The sequence below is a fragment of the Danio rerio genome, chromosome 8, assembly GCF_052040795.2.
Source record: "Danio rerio strain M-AB ecotype USA chromosome 8, GRCz13ab, whole genome shotgun sequence".
NCBI classification, from domain to species: domain Eukaryota; kingdom Metazoa; phylum Chordata; class Actinopteri; order Cypriniformes; family Danionidae; genus Danio; species Danio rerio.
Window position 1 is genome coordinate 22,933,900 of NC_141028.1, and position 15,559 is coordinate 22,949,458.

General features: G+C 36.7%; 1 protein-coding gene across 2 annotated transcripts; it reads left to right on the top strand.

Annotated features, from left to right (window-relative positions):
• Positions 1-355: 355 nt before the first annotated feature.
• On the top strand, positions 356-15,383 carry LOC108179096 (uncharacterized). 2 transcript variants are annotated; one of them, XM_087264559.1, is made up of 13 exons: positions 356-437; positions 562-775; positions 2,199-2,323; positions 3,418-3,506; positions 3,849-4,087; positions 8,800-8,837; positions 9,018-9,107; positions 9,499-9,576; positions 9,705-9,823; positions 11,698-11,756; positions 11,917-12,057; positions 12,203-12,228; positions 13,838-15,383. In XM_087264559.1, the coding sequence occupies exons 2-13, from the start codon at positions 562-564 to the stop codon at positions 13,931-13,933; spliced, it is 1,314 nt and encodes a 437-aa protein (XP_087120685.1). In that variant the 5' UTR covers positions 356-437; the 3' UTR covers positions 13,934-15,383. The 2 variants fall into 2 exon arrangements, 1 of the variants encoding a protein (XP_087120685.1); XR_015497818.1 differs by lacking the exon at positions 3,849-4,087.
• Positions 15,384-15,559: the final 176 nt, after the last annotated feature.

Below are 15,559 nucleotides of genomic sequence, written 5' to 3' on the forward strand. Positions count from 1 at the left end.
GTAGCCTACCTAGAGTGTACATATTAGTAGACTTTGACCTACTAAACTCACATTATTATTTTATAGACTCAATTCTTGTTACTAAACTAAAACAATAAAGTGTCGCCATGCATGACTTTTATTCTGGCAGAACAGTGTGAAGTTTTTCATTTGAAGGGATCTATATGTATGTATGTTTGTTTATTTGTTGTTTATTACATTTTTTTTATTAGGCCTATACATAAACATCTCAATACAGAGCTCCTCTAATCAGACCACTTTTCTCCACTTAAATCGAAATACCTGAATTGGCCAAAAGAGGGCATTAAACGCGTAATTTGGCAATAAAAGTGGGTTGAGCAGAACAGTGAGCTTCAGTTTATAGCGCTGACGACTGACAATGAGAAAGTCTTTTACATATGCTCTCTTAGCTTTATTCAACAAAGCTGTATATCAAGGTAATGTCATATCTTATTATAACTAAAATTGATGCAAGAATCTGCGTGTGTATACTTTGCTACAGGAATTTATTTGCTTTTGGTTTATGATTATTCTCATCGTGATTTTTTTGGTCTGTTTCAGATGTCTGCTGTGCGCGCTCTCCTTTTGCTGATATTTGGATTTAACATGCTGAAGTTTAGCTGCTGTTACAGTGATGGAAGTTTATTGATCTTCCAGTGTCAAAATATGGATATAGATCATGGCACAGAACCGCAGGGACAAGATTCAAATCCTTTCACTGTCGATCCAGATAATGTGACCGTGGACAGTTCACAAGTGGGAAGGAGCATTACAGGTAGAGTCTCTTTCTTTAAATTTGTAAGTTGGGCCGGCACGCACGTTTTTGTTCTACATTTATCCTGTTAAGCAATTTTTATTGCTTAACAGGGTATGAATTCTTGATATAAAGAATTAAATTGTTTATATGAGGAACTATTGTTGCATTTAGGAGTTGCATTTCCACTAGTAGGTCTTATGTTAATTCTTGGTATTAACAATTCAATTTTACTAGTTAAATGTAAATTGTTGATATCAGGAACTGAATTTCAACTAGTAAGAATGACAGTTTTTGATAATTGTATTTTATCTAGTTAAATGTCAAATTTAATTGTTGATTTCAAGAATTGATTTCTTGCAAAAAATCCAATTCTCCACATCAGAAGCACAATTGTTACTAGTAAAAGGCTTTATTTTTGATATCCATTTTTATGTGGTACTAGTGCAAAAGTCTATCTTAATATGGATTCAATAATTGAAACAAGTAAAAATGTTTATTTTTGATATCAAGATTTTGAAAGTTAGTAGTGACAGTGTTAATGTCGATATTATGAATACTATCAAGAAAGATATATTTTAGATATCATAATTATTTCAGAAATGTATTTCAGATAGAATGAACTACAAATGTATAAAATATTGATATGCATTTAACTGATATCAAGAAGTATTTACACTCAAACTTGAGTGAATTTAATTATTGTTATCGACAATTTTGTCACTAGTTGAAATGTTAATTCTTGATATCTAGAATTATATTTCAGCATGTTACATTTGTTATTTCTTATATCTAAAAATGTATTTCTGATATCAGCATTTAGGAGAGTAATTTCTAATATCTAAACTTACTGATTTCACTGGTAACAATCATATTTGTTACTGTCAGTAATGACAGTATTTTTTTAAATTTTAATTTCAACCATTTTAACTAGTAGCAGTTCAGTTGTAGATTTAATTCCAGATATTAATCATTTCATTTCTGATATCAGCAGTATAATTTTTCATTTCATTGTTGATATCACATTAGTAAGAAATCTGTTCTTGATATTAGCAGTTAAATTTAAATGACAGTCTATGGTGACATTCTAGTGAAAATACAATTACTGATAATAAAAATTAAAAGGTAGATATCAGGAATTTCTATCAAGAATCACATTTTTGACATTAATGCTTAAATATTTGATATCAGCTATTTAATTTTAATTGATGATCAATTTAATTGATGATAGCTACAAATGGACTGTTGAAATCAAGAATACATATATTGAGAATGCATAAAAGTCTAAATGTCTTGCCAAAGGCATCCTTTATCAATTCTTGCTTTCATTGCTAGTGTAATGCTCTACAATAAGCTACAGAAAAAAAGTGTTGGTGTAATGATTAGGTTGTGTAAACAAGTTGTCTTTTCAAACTAGACAGCAAAATGTATAAATTTTCCACAGTGACACTCTCGACTTCTTCTGGTTCATTTATGGGCTTTATGCTGGATGCTCGACAGTGTGATAAATGTCTACCTGCTGGTGTGTTTAGTGTGCTTGACCCGACGAAGAGTTTGCTCATATGTGGCGTGAGTGCTGCTGCACACACATACACACACACACACACACACACACACCGAAATAGGTGAGCACAGGGGCGAACTGGCCATCAGGAGCACTGGTAAGATTCCCAGTGACCTGGCATCTGATTTGGACTGCTGCAGCTAGATTTTAAAAAAATATAATAATAATAATCCATTTTCCTTTAGCTGAGACCCTGATTATCAGGGGTTGCCACTCGCCACAGTGGAATGAACCATCAACTACCCTGACATATGTTTTTTGACCAAGGAAACCCTAGCTGCAACCCAGTACTGGGAAACACCCATACACACCCTCATTCACACACATGCACGCCCACATACAATACAGCCAATTTAGTTCATCCAATTCACCTATACCGCAGATCTTCTTACTGTGGAGGAAACTGTTGCACCCGGAAAAGTAAAGGGCACATAAAAAAGCATTTTAAGAAAAAACAGAAGTGAAATGTTGCTGGTCAGTTGTTTAAGTGCAGGTCAGTTGTTCAAATCCAAATAGGCCTGCTGTATTTTTCTCACCTTTTAGCGCTAAAATCTGCAAGAAGTTATATATGCAAGAGCTCCCCTACTATCATCACACTATTTTAGCAGACAGATAAGATGTTCACATTAAATACTTTGGAAGGCAGCAGAGGACTAGAGCTGTAATGAAAACAGGAATATGAAATGCAATCAAATGTTACGATTTTTGTCTTATAGTAATTATAAAACACATTTTTAGAAAATGATGTCTCCCGGTTTATGAGGTTTCAAACTTTTTTACTTTGTCAAATGAAATATTAAGTAGTGCTAGTTGACACACATCAGATTCAGCCAGGGAGGGAGGGACAGAATGAAGGGGAAAAAATGTGTGTGATTTCCCAGCCTAAAATTGTCTTCTAGTTTGCCTCTGCACACAGATACATGCACACACACACGCATGCACATACACACACACACACACACACACACACACACACACACACACACACTTTTATACAGACTTCTTAGAGCAATTGTAAATGTTATAAATTCTATAAAATAAATTATAAATTTATTAAAGATATAAATTCTAGAAACTAACATCAGGTGTTTCTCATTAGGGCCAGGCTGTGGCTCAACCGGATAACACAGATAAAAATTCAGTCCAAGTGAACTGGACGCCTCAAACAACTGGACATTTTTTCTTCAGGTAAGAAAGCTTTGCTGAGTAAAAGAAAAGAAAAGAAAAAAGAAAAATATTTCATGGTTTTACTGTAGTAGAGATCTTTATTAATCCCTGTGAGGGGAAACTCATTTGCCACTATTGACATCAAAATGCAATCAATTATTAAAACAACAACAAATACTACAAAAACAGTACAACAATAACACCACACTGTTTGCACCAACTACACATCACAACACAGAAAGTTACTTAACAAATAAAAACAAAAGGCTACACATAAAACAATTACACCACTTAAGTAAAAAATACAAACTATTGCCTTTTATGTTGATCGTTTGTAAACATGATATCTGATTTACTTTTCAGATCTGTTTTCATTAAAGATTACGGTACATTTTGGCTAAAGAAAGCAGTCATACTCCCGACGACAACAACACCAACCACTACAACAATTAGACCCGCAACCACTACAACAACTAGACCCACAACCACTACAACAACTAGACCCGCAACCACTACAACAACTAGACCCACAACCACTACAACAACTAGACCTACAACCACTACACCAACTGGGCCCACAACCACAACAGCAACTGTAACAAGTAGGTCTTCAGCCATCACAACAACTAGGCCTGCAACATTTACAACAACTGCATTATGTGAGAAAAACCTCAATATTGCCTAGAGCAGCAAAAGAAGCAAATAAATACAATGAAGGCGTAGTTCACCTAAAAAATAATAATAATTCTCTCATTTACGAACCCTCCATTATCAGTTATATCCTCTGAGCTGCTGCAGGGTATACACACACACACTGAAACTTCAATATCTGTATTAGTAAATGCATTATGAAGTGCACAAGTCTGCTTTTAAGTGTCAGGTTTTAAGCCTCTCTTACTAGTTATGAAAAGGTGTTTTAAAATCAACAAAGGCTTGCATTTAGATGCATAAGTAACTAGTACTTTAAAAAAATGTGATTAACAAATGAAAAATGTCTTGTATCTGAGCATGTCTTGACGTGTGGTTACTATATGATGAGTGGAATTTCTAACAGTGGGAAATATAATTATTTAAAAAGAAAGCGCTCTAAAGGTAACAATATGGCTAGACTCAAAGTATTTTAAATTTATATAAACACCATCTAAAATGAAATCCAGTCTAGGATTGATATCCATAAACTGATATTTTTGCCTGATTAAGGAAAGGACTATTTTAAGGGGTTAAAAAAATGGTCTTCCCGCCCTACTCATAATTCTCTCTTCATATAGCCGTAAGCCTATTACATATGCATAAAACACTGTGATATAACCGCGCTCGGATCAGATCGCTTTCTCACTGCAATCGAACCGCTCCAGGGTTCGTTTCAATCGAGCCGAGACCACCTCATTCAAGCGATCTCGGAGCGATTACTTTGGCGCGGAACAGAGCGCGATTGCCCTGTTCACATATGCCAATCGAACCGCGCTAACTGGGCAAACGAGATACGTTCCGAAACAAAAGTGTAGGTGTGAAAGCACCCATTTACATAGCTGCCTTTCTGAATGAAAATCTGAATGCTTTACTAGCAAGAAAAAGAACAAGTACAATTGAAGCTGCAAGCAGAAATGAAAGTGACCTCGCACCCGGGCTTAGCGCTGCACAGTGGCCTTAGGATGACAGAAAACAGAGGACAATAATAGTTTAAGCTAATAAATAAATAAAAAACCTGAGAAAATCACAAATTTATGCCAAACTTCTTCCTGTCAGCATGCGGCACAAAAACTTTGTCTCAATATTGGCATATAGATGTCTTCAGGTGAGGAATTTTAGTTTCAGGCAAATCAGACATTGTGTTGTTGAGTTATTATAAATACTTTCTCTTCCATGGCAAAACACTGAGGTTTATCAGGCTGCCACGGACACGCCCTTAGTGAAAACTCTAGATCTTCACAATATATCAACGCTAGAGTTTTCAAACAGCACCACCCAAATTTGTAGCTGATACGATAAAATTTGTGGGAGGAGTTTGTTACAGTGTAAAACATGTCATTTCCTGTTGCCAGCAGGTGGCCCTATAACTGTAATTGGATATTGGCATGTAAAGCTGTTTAGGTAAGGACTCTTATCAAATGTGTGGATTTTGAGGCAGATCAGACAATGCATGCCTGAGTTATAACAACTTCCCGTTTCGTCGAGAAACACAAAGTTTGTGAGGCCGCCACAGACACGCCCTTCGACAAAACCGTATCTTCGTAGTTTAACATCGCCAAGGCCAGCAGTAACTAAATTGTAAATAAAAAAGCAGTTTCCTCTCTCTCCGGGCGCACAAATCCAAGTCTTGCAACTCTGGGATACTCCACCTTTCAGCTTGCAAGAGGACGGTTTCCTTCCTCCCACTCCTCCAGCCTCATCGCAGGATCCAGGTAGGAAGATAAGAGACAATCTCTTATTTTCAGCTCTTCCCCGAGATGCTTCGCTTTCCAGGGTGAGCAATTCCCTCCCAAGCTGCCCCTCCGCTGGCACGTCAGCGATCATTCTGATGACACCATTGAGGGTATGGTTTGCATCTATGGAACTGAAGGACACATACTTTCATGTCTCCATCCCTCTACATCCTTTTCTCTGGTTTGTATTCGAAGGTCGAGCATGGCAGTACAAAAACCTTCCCTGTGGGCTTTCCTTATCTCCGTGGGTTTTAACCAAGCTCGCGGAGGGTGCTCTAGCACCTCCTTGGCTCATGGGCATACGCATACTTAATTATCTCGACGACTGGCTTATACTGGCTTCATCCTCTGATCAATTGATTATGCACAGGGAGATGGTGCGCCGCCTCCTCGACCATTTGGGGCTTTGGGTCAATTGAGAGTGGAGCAAGCTCTCCCCTGTGCAGAGCGTCTCCTATCTCGCGATAAAGTTGAACTCAATCTCTATGACAGCGCGCCTTACAGAAGAGCCTACTCTTCTGAAGAGCCTACTCAGTGGGTCTACTTGCACAGACCCTGTGCAGGTTAGAAAAGATGAGGAGAAGGTCTTGTTAGCTGCGCCTCTGTGGCCAAACTGGACCTGGGATTCCAAACTCACACTCCTCGCGACGGCCCCTCCCTGTCGTATTCCCCTGAGAAAAGACCTCTTGTCAGAGAGGCATACACCAGGGAGGGGCCGTCGCGAGGAGTGTGAATTCAGAAACCCAGGTACTGTTGTGCCAAAGAGGTGAGCCCTTCTTTCTTAGGGATAAGGCACCCATGCCCAGATCTCTGGAACCTACATCTGAACCTGCTCTTCAGATATCTGGACTCCTTTTGATCTGCTGAAATATAGATATGCATGTATATACCAACAGATACAAAAACATTAAAAATAACAGTCAAATATAACTTATTTTGTATAAATACTTGTTTCAGAGGCATAGCCATCCAAACATTAGTGTAAATGAGGTTGCTTTGTGAACTGTTCAGCATTCCTCAGACTTTAGATACAAGCAGAACCATGCTGCTTACAACATCAAATGTAGAGTCACAAGCTACAGAGACCTGTTGCATAAAGCCAGTTTCTAAAACTCACGAGTTTGTTCAGCTAGCATCATACAACAAGACCTGTGTGTCGTGTCATGTCATGATGCATCTGTTCTATTGTGGTGTTCATGCTATCATGTGTCTTATTTTGTAAACTAATATAGCTATGGGTCCTGTTTGGTAATCTTTGATATCCCCTGTTGCACTAATACATGTGTTGTATTATTTATGCTTGAGATTAGGTTTATGTGTTCCCTTTTCTGAGTTTTACTTCCTGTCTACCAGTTGATCAAAGGCATGTTGCATGTAGCTCACTGAACAAATTCTGAGTTAAAAAATGGGTTTAGAGTACAGATAAAAAAAAGAGCTTATTCAACTTCAGATCAAGTTTTGCAGAAGTCACAACACTCAAAATGAATGTTTGAGAGAATTAGATTAATTCACGTCAGGCAAGAGAACTGGGGCAATTCACTTCTCTGTTTAGCATTTCTTAAGCAAGACTTAGAGAAGGCAGATAAAATAATGTTAAACTCATTCAAAAAAATAAATCAACTGGATCTAATCATTTTAGAGGTCCACAAAAGAAAAGCATAAGCTTTGTACTTTAAGCTTTTTATGGGTTAATTATTAAATCAATTTAAATGTAAATTCTCATTTTAATTAACAATCCATGTAGCAGCCAAATAAGTGGCATGACTTGTAAATAATTTTAATTTGGATAACAAAGATGTATCCGGAAAGGATGGGCAATGTTGTTGCTATACCTTTCACAGGAAAAGTGGTTTTATTGCATCAATGTATGTCACTTTGCTTATGACTTAAATTTTTAATCTCTAAACCTGAATAACACTTGCTCTGGAGCAGGTTAGCCATGTAACCCAAGTTGCCATGAGTGATGAACACAAGTAGATAAATTTGCTTTAAATTTTCTAAAAAATAATCTCAAACCTGGGTAGAAACGGACACCTGTTTCATTTTCTAGACTGTTGCTTTTGTTTGCTGTTGTCCATCAGTTTCTTGTAAATTTAACCATTTGTTACAAACGGTAACCTAATCCTAAACCTTCATCCACTGATAAAGCTAACCATTTAGTCTAAATCTTAACCGTATCTAACCTCTACAGCAGCAAAAGTGATTTGCAATTAAACCACTATAATGATGTAAAAACAAATTGTGTACCTATTGTCTTCATGCGGACAGCAGATAAATCAGATGTAACCCTAAATACCAGATAGAGTCACAAAAGAATTTGCTTGGTATCCAAACAAAATCTAGAGGAAACTCAGTAAAGAACTTGTTAAAAGTGTTAGTTCAACAATAAACCTTGTCGGGAACCTTGCTGTCTATGGAGGATAAGTGAGCTTATTTCAATTAAAATATCTTAAAATATTTTTAATTAAAATATATTTATATATCTTGTAATCTAAAGATAAATAAATGTCCCTCAGGGGGTTTTGGAATGACATGAGGATGAGTAATTAACAACACAATTTTCATGTTAAGTTAAAGGTTTTCTGTGGAACCACAGATTAAAAAAAAAAGTTTGATAGATTTTTTAATAATAAATATTCTTGCACCTGCAAGTTATGGACACACAAACACACACCAAACATATGCGCAGCAGGCACTGAAATCAGCATACAGTAGTCTAATGCAGTGGAGCTATCCACCACATTCTGAATTTATTTTACACACTTTGTTATAAATGAGTGACAGCATTCTGGATTTGGGCTTTCACTTGTACTGTAAAAATTTGGGATGGAAATTTCAGATTCATTGTACTATGACCTTAACACTTGTTATCTGTTTTCTTTTACTTATAGGCACGCCATCACCACTGGCTCAGTGTGTGAAGTATATGGTATGTGGAATATATATATATGCTTGCTAATAAATGAATCAGAATGTTGCATATTCATTTTGATCTGCTAATCTTCATGTTGTAGTTATCATAACACGAATATTTGACAATCTATACATGTTGTTTTACTTTTGTGTGCATATTTGTACATGTCTGTGCCTGTCTGTCTGTTCACACCAGAGAAGTTGTGTGGTACTGTTGTTATTAAGCAGACTTTGTTTTCTTGGAGGCTCTTCTCTGCTCATGATCATCAAACCAGTTTCAAAGATGGTAAGTGTGTCCAACAACACACTATGCGCAATGACTATTTCTAAACTATTGTATTTTCATTATAAGTAATAATCAGCAACCTTTAGGTGGTCACAAACCTTTATGAGGTTATTTTTTTCTGTTAAACACAAAAGGAGATTTTTTGAAAAATGTTAGAAACTGGTAACTATTGACCTCCATAGCAGGAAAACAAACACTATGGAAGTTAATTGTCACCAGTTTTCAGACGTCTTTTGTGTTCAGCAGAAAAAAATAAACTCAAACTGGTTTGTGACAAGTGAAGAGTGAGTAAATGATGACAGAATGTTCAGTTTAGGGTAAACTATGCCTTCATAATTAATTGAATTCATAATGTAAATAACAAATATATACATTGTGTGTCTCCTCGCAGCCCACCAAGATTGCATCTATCATTGAAGTAGCATTAAAATTTGTTGCTACTGTCCTTGTACTAATAAAAGCAGTTCATGTAAGGATTTTTTTCAGTTTACTATCTTTCTTCAAAATGAATATGTGGTTGAGTGGAAAGCAGAAGCAAAGGAGGAAATTGAAATCTAATTTGATCCTCTTTGTTGTGTCTGTAAATGTTTGTGACAGCATGAATGTAAGGATGCTGGTTTGCAGACTGAGTTTGCTGCTTTGATAGTGACTGCAATGGTTACAGGCCTGATGCACACCATCATAGTTTTCTTTTACCGCGGACCAAGTGATGAATTGTGAGTGTTAACTTTACATATCAGCACTAATATAATGTGAACATACCATAATGACAACTGTTTCCAAACAGGTTTTTTTCTGCTTTTTTCACCAGACTGAAGTTTACTCATCATTGATTAAAGCAAATTTGTAATGCATTTTTACTGTTCTGGCTCTGTGACTAATAGGGCCAGAATTACAAAACAGGACAAATCAACATGAGACCAAAATCCTATAAAATTGCAGATGAGATTGTTCTGCAAGTGAACTAAAGACAAGTTTAAATGGAAGAACGACTTTTTCAGTTAATGCCTTTAGCAAATCCTGACAGTAGCTTTTTTAACATTAAGTGTGGTTTATTCATAAACTAATTTCGAGATTATCACGTGCTTATGATCAACACGGCTGGCTCCTTATTAGCTCTGTAATCTGCCCTTTTAGATGATTACAGAAGCATTATAAATAATCTGAGTTTTTCACTCCAGTTATCTTCGCCTTGAAGCTCCCCCCCCTTTCCACCCCTACATCCTCCCCCTTTTTCTGATAGGGCGACACGGTGGCCCAGTGTCTAGCACTGTTGCCTCACCACAAGAATACCGCTGGTCCAACCTATCGGGCCGGTTGGTGTTTCTGTGCGGAGTTTACATGTTCTCCCCGTGTTCGCGTGGGTTTCCCCCAGGTTCCCTGGTTTCCTCCCACCGTCCAAAAACATAAACCATAGCCAATCCAGTAAAACAAATTATCACCCAATGCAACCTTAGTTTACACTTCTCACTGCGACAAGCAGGGGAGTTCTCGAGACCTACCTGAGCTCAAACTCCCCGCTCGCCCTTATAACAGGAGGGAGCCCCAGGCTCGACGATATTACGAGCTGAGGGCTCTCTCCCGGGACAGCATGCCAAATACGTTTTGATTATCAGCTAAGTGTGAACTCTTTTGTCGACAAGTTGTTAGTAAATCTGACCCATAGTCTCATTCATACAGTAATCTCAAGCATTTAGTAAGAACAAGAGAATTTCTAAATATAGGGACTGTAGTATCCGTACATCGATACTCATGAGACATTTGTTTGGTATAGACATTTAAAAATATATATTGATATTAAAATTATATTAATACAAAAGGTGTTTCTAAAGCTTGATGTTCTAAACAATAGGTAAATAATCTCTAAAATACCATTTTCAAGAGTTCACACTTAGCTGATGATTGATTATAAGCAAGTTTGGCATGCTGTCCCGGGAGAGAGCCCTGAGCTCGAAGGTTCTTGAGCCCTGGGCTCCCTCCGGTTTGGAGGAAGAGAGGGGAGCCTTGAGCTCAGGTAGATCGGCCTGTTAAAGGACTAGAACCGGTGACATTCTTGCTGTGAGGCGACAGTGCTAGTCACTGGGCCACCGTGCTGCCCTATGGAGGAAGAGGTGAAAAGGTAGGGGTGGAAGGGGGGATTCTTCAAATCGAAGATGACTGTAGTGGAAAAACCCTGGCTCTTTATAGTGGGTTAGGAATGGCCTGATTGGTGGATCATGCATGCTAATGTAGAACCAGCCGTGTTCAATCATAATCACGTGCTCCTCTCGAAATTAGCTTATGAATAAACTTAACTTAGAATAGTCCTTTAAATAAAATTATTGGTGTTTTTTCTAAAAATGAACATTATTATGTAAAAACACACAAGAATTGCATTACATATGCATTCAAGAAATTGTTAAGAAATGAATGTCCTTTAAAGTAAAGGTTCAGACTCTGTTAAGATCTGTTTTGAATAGACAAAAACACATCTTGACACATAATGACATACCATAGTTTCTTTACAGTCTATGGTTTGAAAGAATTTAAACTCTTGCATATAAAAACTGCGGTATTTTGAATTTAATGTTTAAAAATCTTTATCTTACAGAAGAACGTGTTGGATTGGTTCTCTCATAACAGTTGACCTACTAAATACAATCATTACATGTAAGTTTTTTCCACATAATCACCCTTTCATTTTCTTGTTATTTCATGACAAATGTTAATCAAGTGACCTAATTTTCTAAAATTAACATAGGTGTAAAACCTCTTCAAAGCTCAGGTTAAACTAATTATGTTTTTTTAATCTTCTTTTTTCTAACTGTAGCCGTCTCAATATTTTATGGGTTATGGTGGTTTCAAGAGCGCTGGATGCCAATCTTAATGGGAGTTTATGTTTTTTTGGAGTTCATCCTTTACCTGGGAGCAGTTTGCTTTCAGCAGATGGAAAAGCGCAAGGCAGAAAGAAGTAAGTATACTTATATACTTCAACTTGCTTGAGGCATGTATGAAATTCAGACGCAAACAAAGACTTTTTAGATTGTCATTCTGTTGTCTGTCTGTTTTGAAAAAAATATTAGATTGACTTGTTATATTGTATTTGTGTTTTACAGAAAATATTACTGCTCTGAAACACAGGGTATGTGAACTTTACATCTGTCTCACTTATTTTTATACATATAGTCATTCCAGTTTCAGTCAATCTGCTTAAAGGGATAGTCCCCCCCAAAAATGGTGTTCATTTACTCTCCCTCAAGCTGTGCTATTTTTTCCTTCAGTAGAACATCAGTTCATATTTTTAGCAGAAACCTTTTATAAAAGATAAGGCCTCAATTCCACTGAGTGGCACGGTTTATTACAGATATACGGTTTGGTACTGGTCACCCTAATCTGGCATGCATTACTTTCCACGACCAACAGTACTATTATTTCGTAGGCGTGATCGCAGTGTACAACAGAATGTAGAGATTGACGTCATTCTTTCTTACAAATCTATGGCGCACTTATTCATTCATTCCTTCGTCTTAGTCCCTTTTTATCAGGGGTGGCCACAGCGGAATGAACCGCCAACTATTCAGGTTTAGTTTTACGCAGCAGATGTCCTTCCAGCCCAGTACTGAGAAACATCCATACACTCTCACATTCTCACACACTCATACAGTACAGCCAATATTGTTTACCCAATTCACCTGTAGCGCATGTCTTTAGACTGTGGGGGAAATCTGAACACCCTGGAGGAACCCCACGCGAACATGGGGAGAACATGCAAACTCCACACAGAAATGCCAACTGGCCCAGCCGGAACTCAAACCGGTAACCTTCTTGCTGTGAGGCAACAGCGCCAACCACTTAACTCATGCAAATAGAAAGAGGATGTGGCACACCTCATGGTTTCCACATGTTTAGCATGACATGTAAAAGTCGCCACAAACAGCAACAGCAGATTCTGTTCTTGCTTCTAGGCATGTGGCTTTTTATCACAAGATGCCAAGCTTGCTTCAAGCTTTGTTTCATGATTGTTCTACTTTAGTGTCATGTCTTGGTTGTGTATTACAGTGTTGTTGTTCCTCTGACTTTTTACACGCATAAGAGACGATTTTCTGTAAACCAACAGCGCTCAGCAGCGAGTCTTTTGGTGCTGACTGTTGTGCTGGGTACACTTACGAGTACTATTTTAGTGCTTCTGACAATCCAAATGGACACAATGGAAATTGGACACAAAGTGTACTGTGCTGTACTGAACCTTACCGCTCAGTAAAAATGAGTCATAAGTAGGCCCACACAAAATCTGCGCGCACAGAATTCCGCAGATTTTCCGCAGTTTTGTAGCCCATTATAAATTCTGCTTATTTAGTTGAGTAAATGTGTAAATTGGAATTTATTCCGTTTTTATTCAGTAATTTATTACTTTTTATTTAATATATTAAAGTGTAAGTTATGATACTCCGCTGGATACTCCCAAAATAATTCCGCAGAAATCCGCTGATTTTTACCAAAATTCTCTGCAAAAATAGCAAAAAACGTCCGCAGATTCCGTCTGGCCCATAAGTGAATTGACAATAAATTGAGGCAATAAAATGTATAAAAACAAATAAGGCAAAACAGAATTAATACAATGACTGCTGGCGATATGTTTGAAAGCATTTATTGTTCTGTGTTAAAAACTAAAGTATTCATTCACACTTCAGAATGTTGAGATAAATGCTTTAAATGCTACACCTTATATCATTCTTCTTTTTTATCCGCAGAAACTCTCATGGAGGTTCATGTTTGTCATTTGCTTAGTGTTTTATATCATGATTACAGTTGCACTTATTGCCGGAGTGTCTTCACATGTAATGTAAAACTGTCAAAAGAACTTCTGCAAGATTCTTTGCTTGGCAGATGTTTGCAGAACAGTTTCAAGATTTTAGTGTGTTTCTACCTGGGTTCCCACGGGTGATGGGATTTGTGGAATGTCATGGAATATGAGGCATATTCCAGACATTAGCAGTCAGGGAATTTTATATATATTTTTGTCATGGAATATCAGGGATATTTGCTTGCATTTGAAATCTTACCTTTTATCAAACTGTTCTATCACATTGTTTTACTTGTTTTGACTACTGTTATGGTTAGGCTATTTTTTTTATATCTTTTCCAAATTGTCGACTGGCATTCCAATGCCGTCATAAGGGTGTACCTGTTAAAACACTGTCTGTGGCTCTTTATGTCTGCTCAGTGCTCAACCAGTCCCGACTAGATTTTGCATGATTAGATTAGATTTAGAATAGCACTTCCTAAAATTATTTTGTATTATTGTTTTATTTCTTGTGTTGTTTAACTGTTAAAACTATACAAATTTCGTATTAAATACTTAGTTTTTCACTACTTTGTTTACCTCAAGAACCACTGTTCTCTTTATTTATAAAAAGCATACACTAAGAGATGCAAAAAGAGAAAATGTTTACCTCTTAACTTATAGAATGAAAATAAACAGTGCTTTAAAGTATCTTCAACAAGAGCATATTAACGTTTCAAATTTTAGCAAATGATTCAATGAACATAGACTTGGTCAAATTGGCTTGAGCTAAATGTGGATTGCAATAATGTCACACAATAATGTCAGGAAAAAGTGCAGCGCTGCACAATGCATTTGACAATGTAAGTATGATGTTATATAGGATAAAACAATCTAGATGGTGCGAAAGGATTTTAAACAGCGTCCTGGCTGCTTAAAAATGGTAATCAAGTTGCAATCTCCTCTACATTTTGCACTATTTGCTTAATTTTGTTATATTCAGGGATCGTGGAATCACACAATTATGGAGGTACTGCCCAACACAACAGCCACCGATTTTTATTATAGGTCATGGAAATAAAGCTTTTTAGGGAATTTGACATGCGGCTTAGAGTTGGAACCCTGTACTACATTAGTGTGTATTTAACTTTATAAGGACCTGCCTAGCCTTTGCACATGATCCAGTTTAATGCCCAATATTGTTTTGTTTACAATTATCTGTTAAATCATGCATAGATGTTTATGTTATTATCATTTTTGCGACCTGACTAAAGGAGTACTTTGATAAACCTTTTTAAAGATTTTTAAAATACATCCTGAAATAAAAAAACTACCTAATAAAAAGTGATGATGTTTTTGAATGTTGCTGTCGTAAAAAAGGTCATGTAATGTTATGGGTTCTATTGGGTTTAAAGTGTCAACACGTCTGAAGCTCTCAAATGAAGTGCAGACATTTAAATACAAAACAATGTGTTAAATAAAGATATGCCAATAAAAATTACATTTGGTTTCTGGGATTGTCTTGCAGTGCTTTTTCACTAAAATATAAAACTAAAACAATGATGAACTAATACAACACAAAATAAACAAAGGATATTTTGCATGACACTTCCTCGTGTGTCAATCAGTCCATCAACAGAACACTGATATTTCATGCTGGAATAAACAATTCTAACTTCCTGGTGTGTCC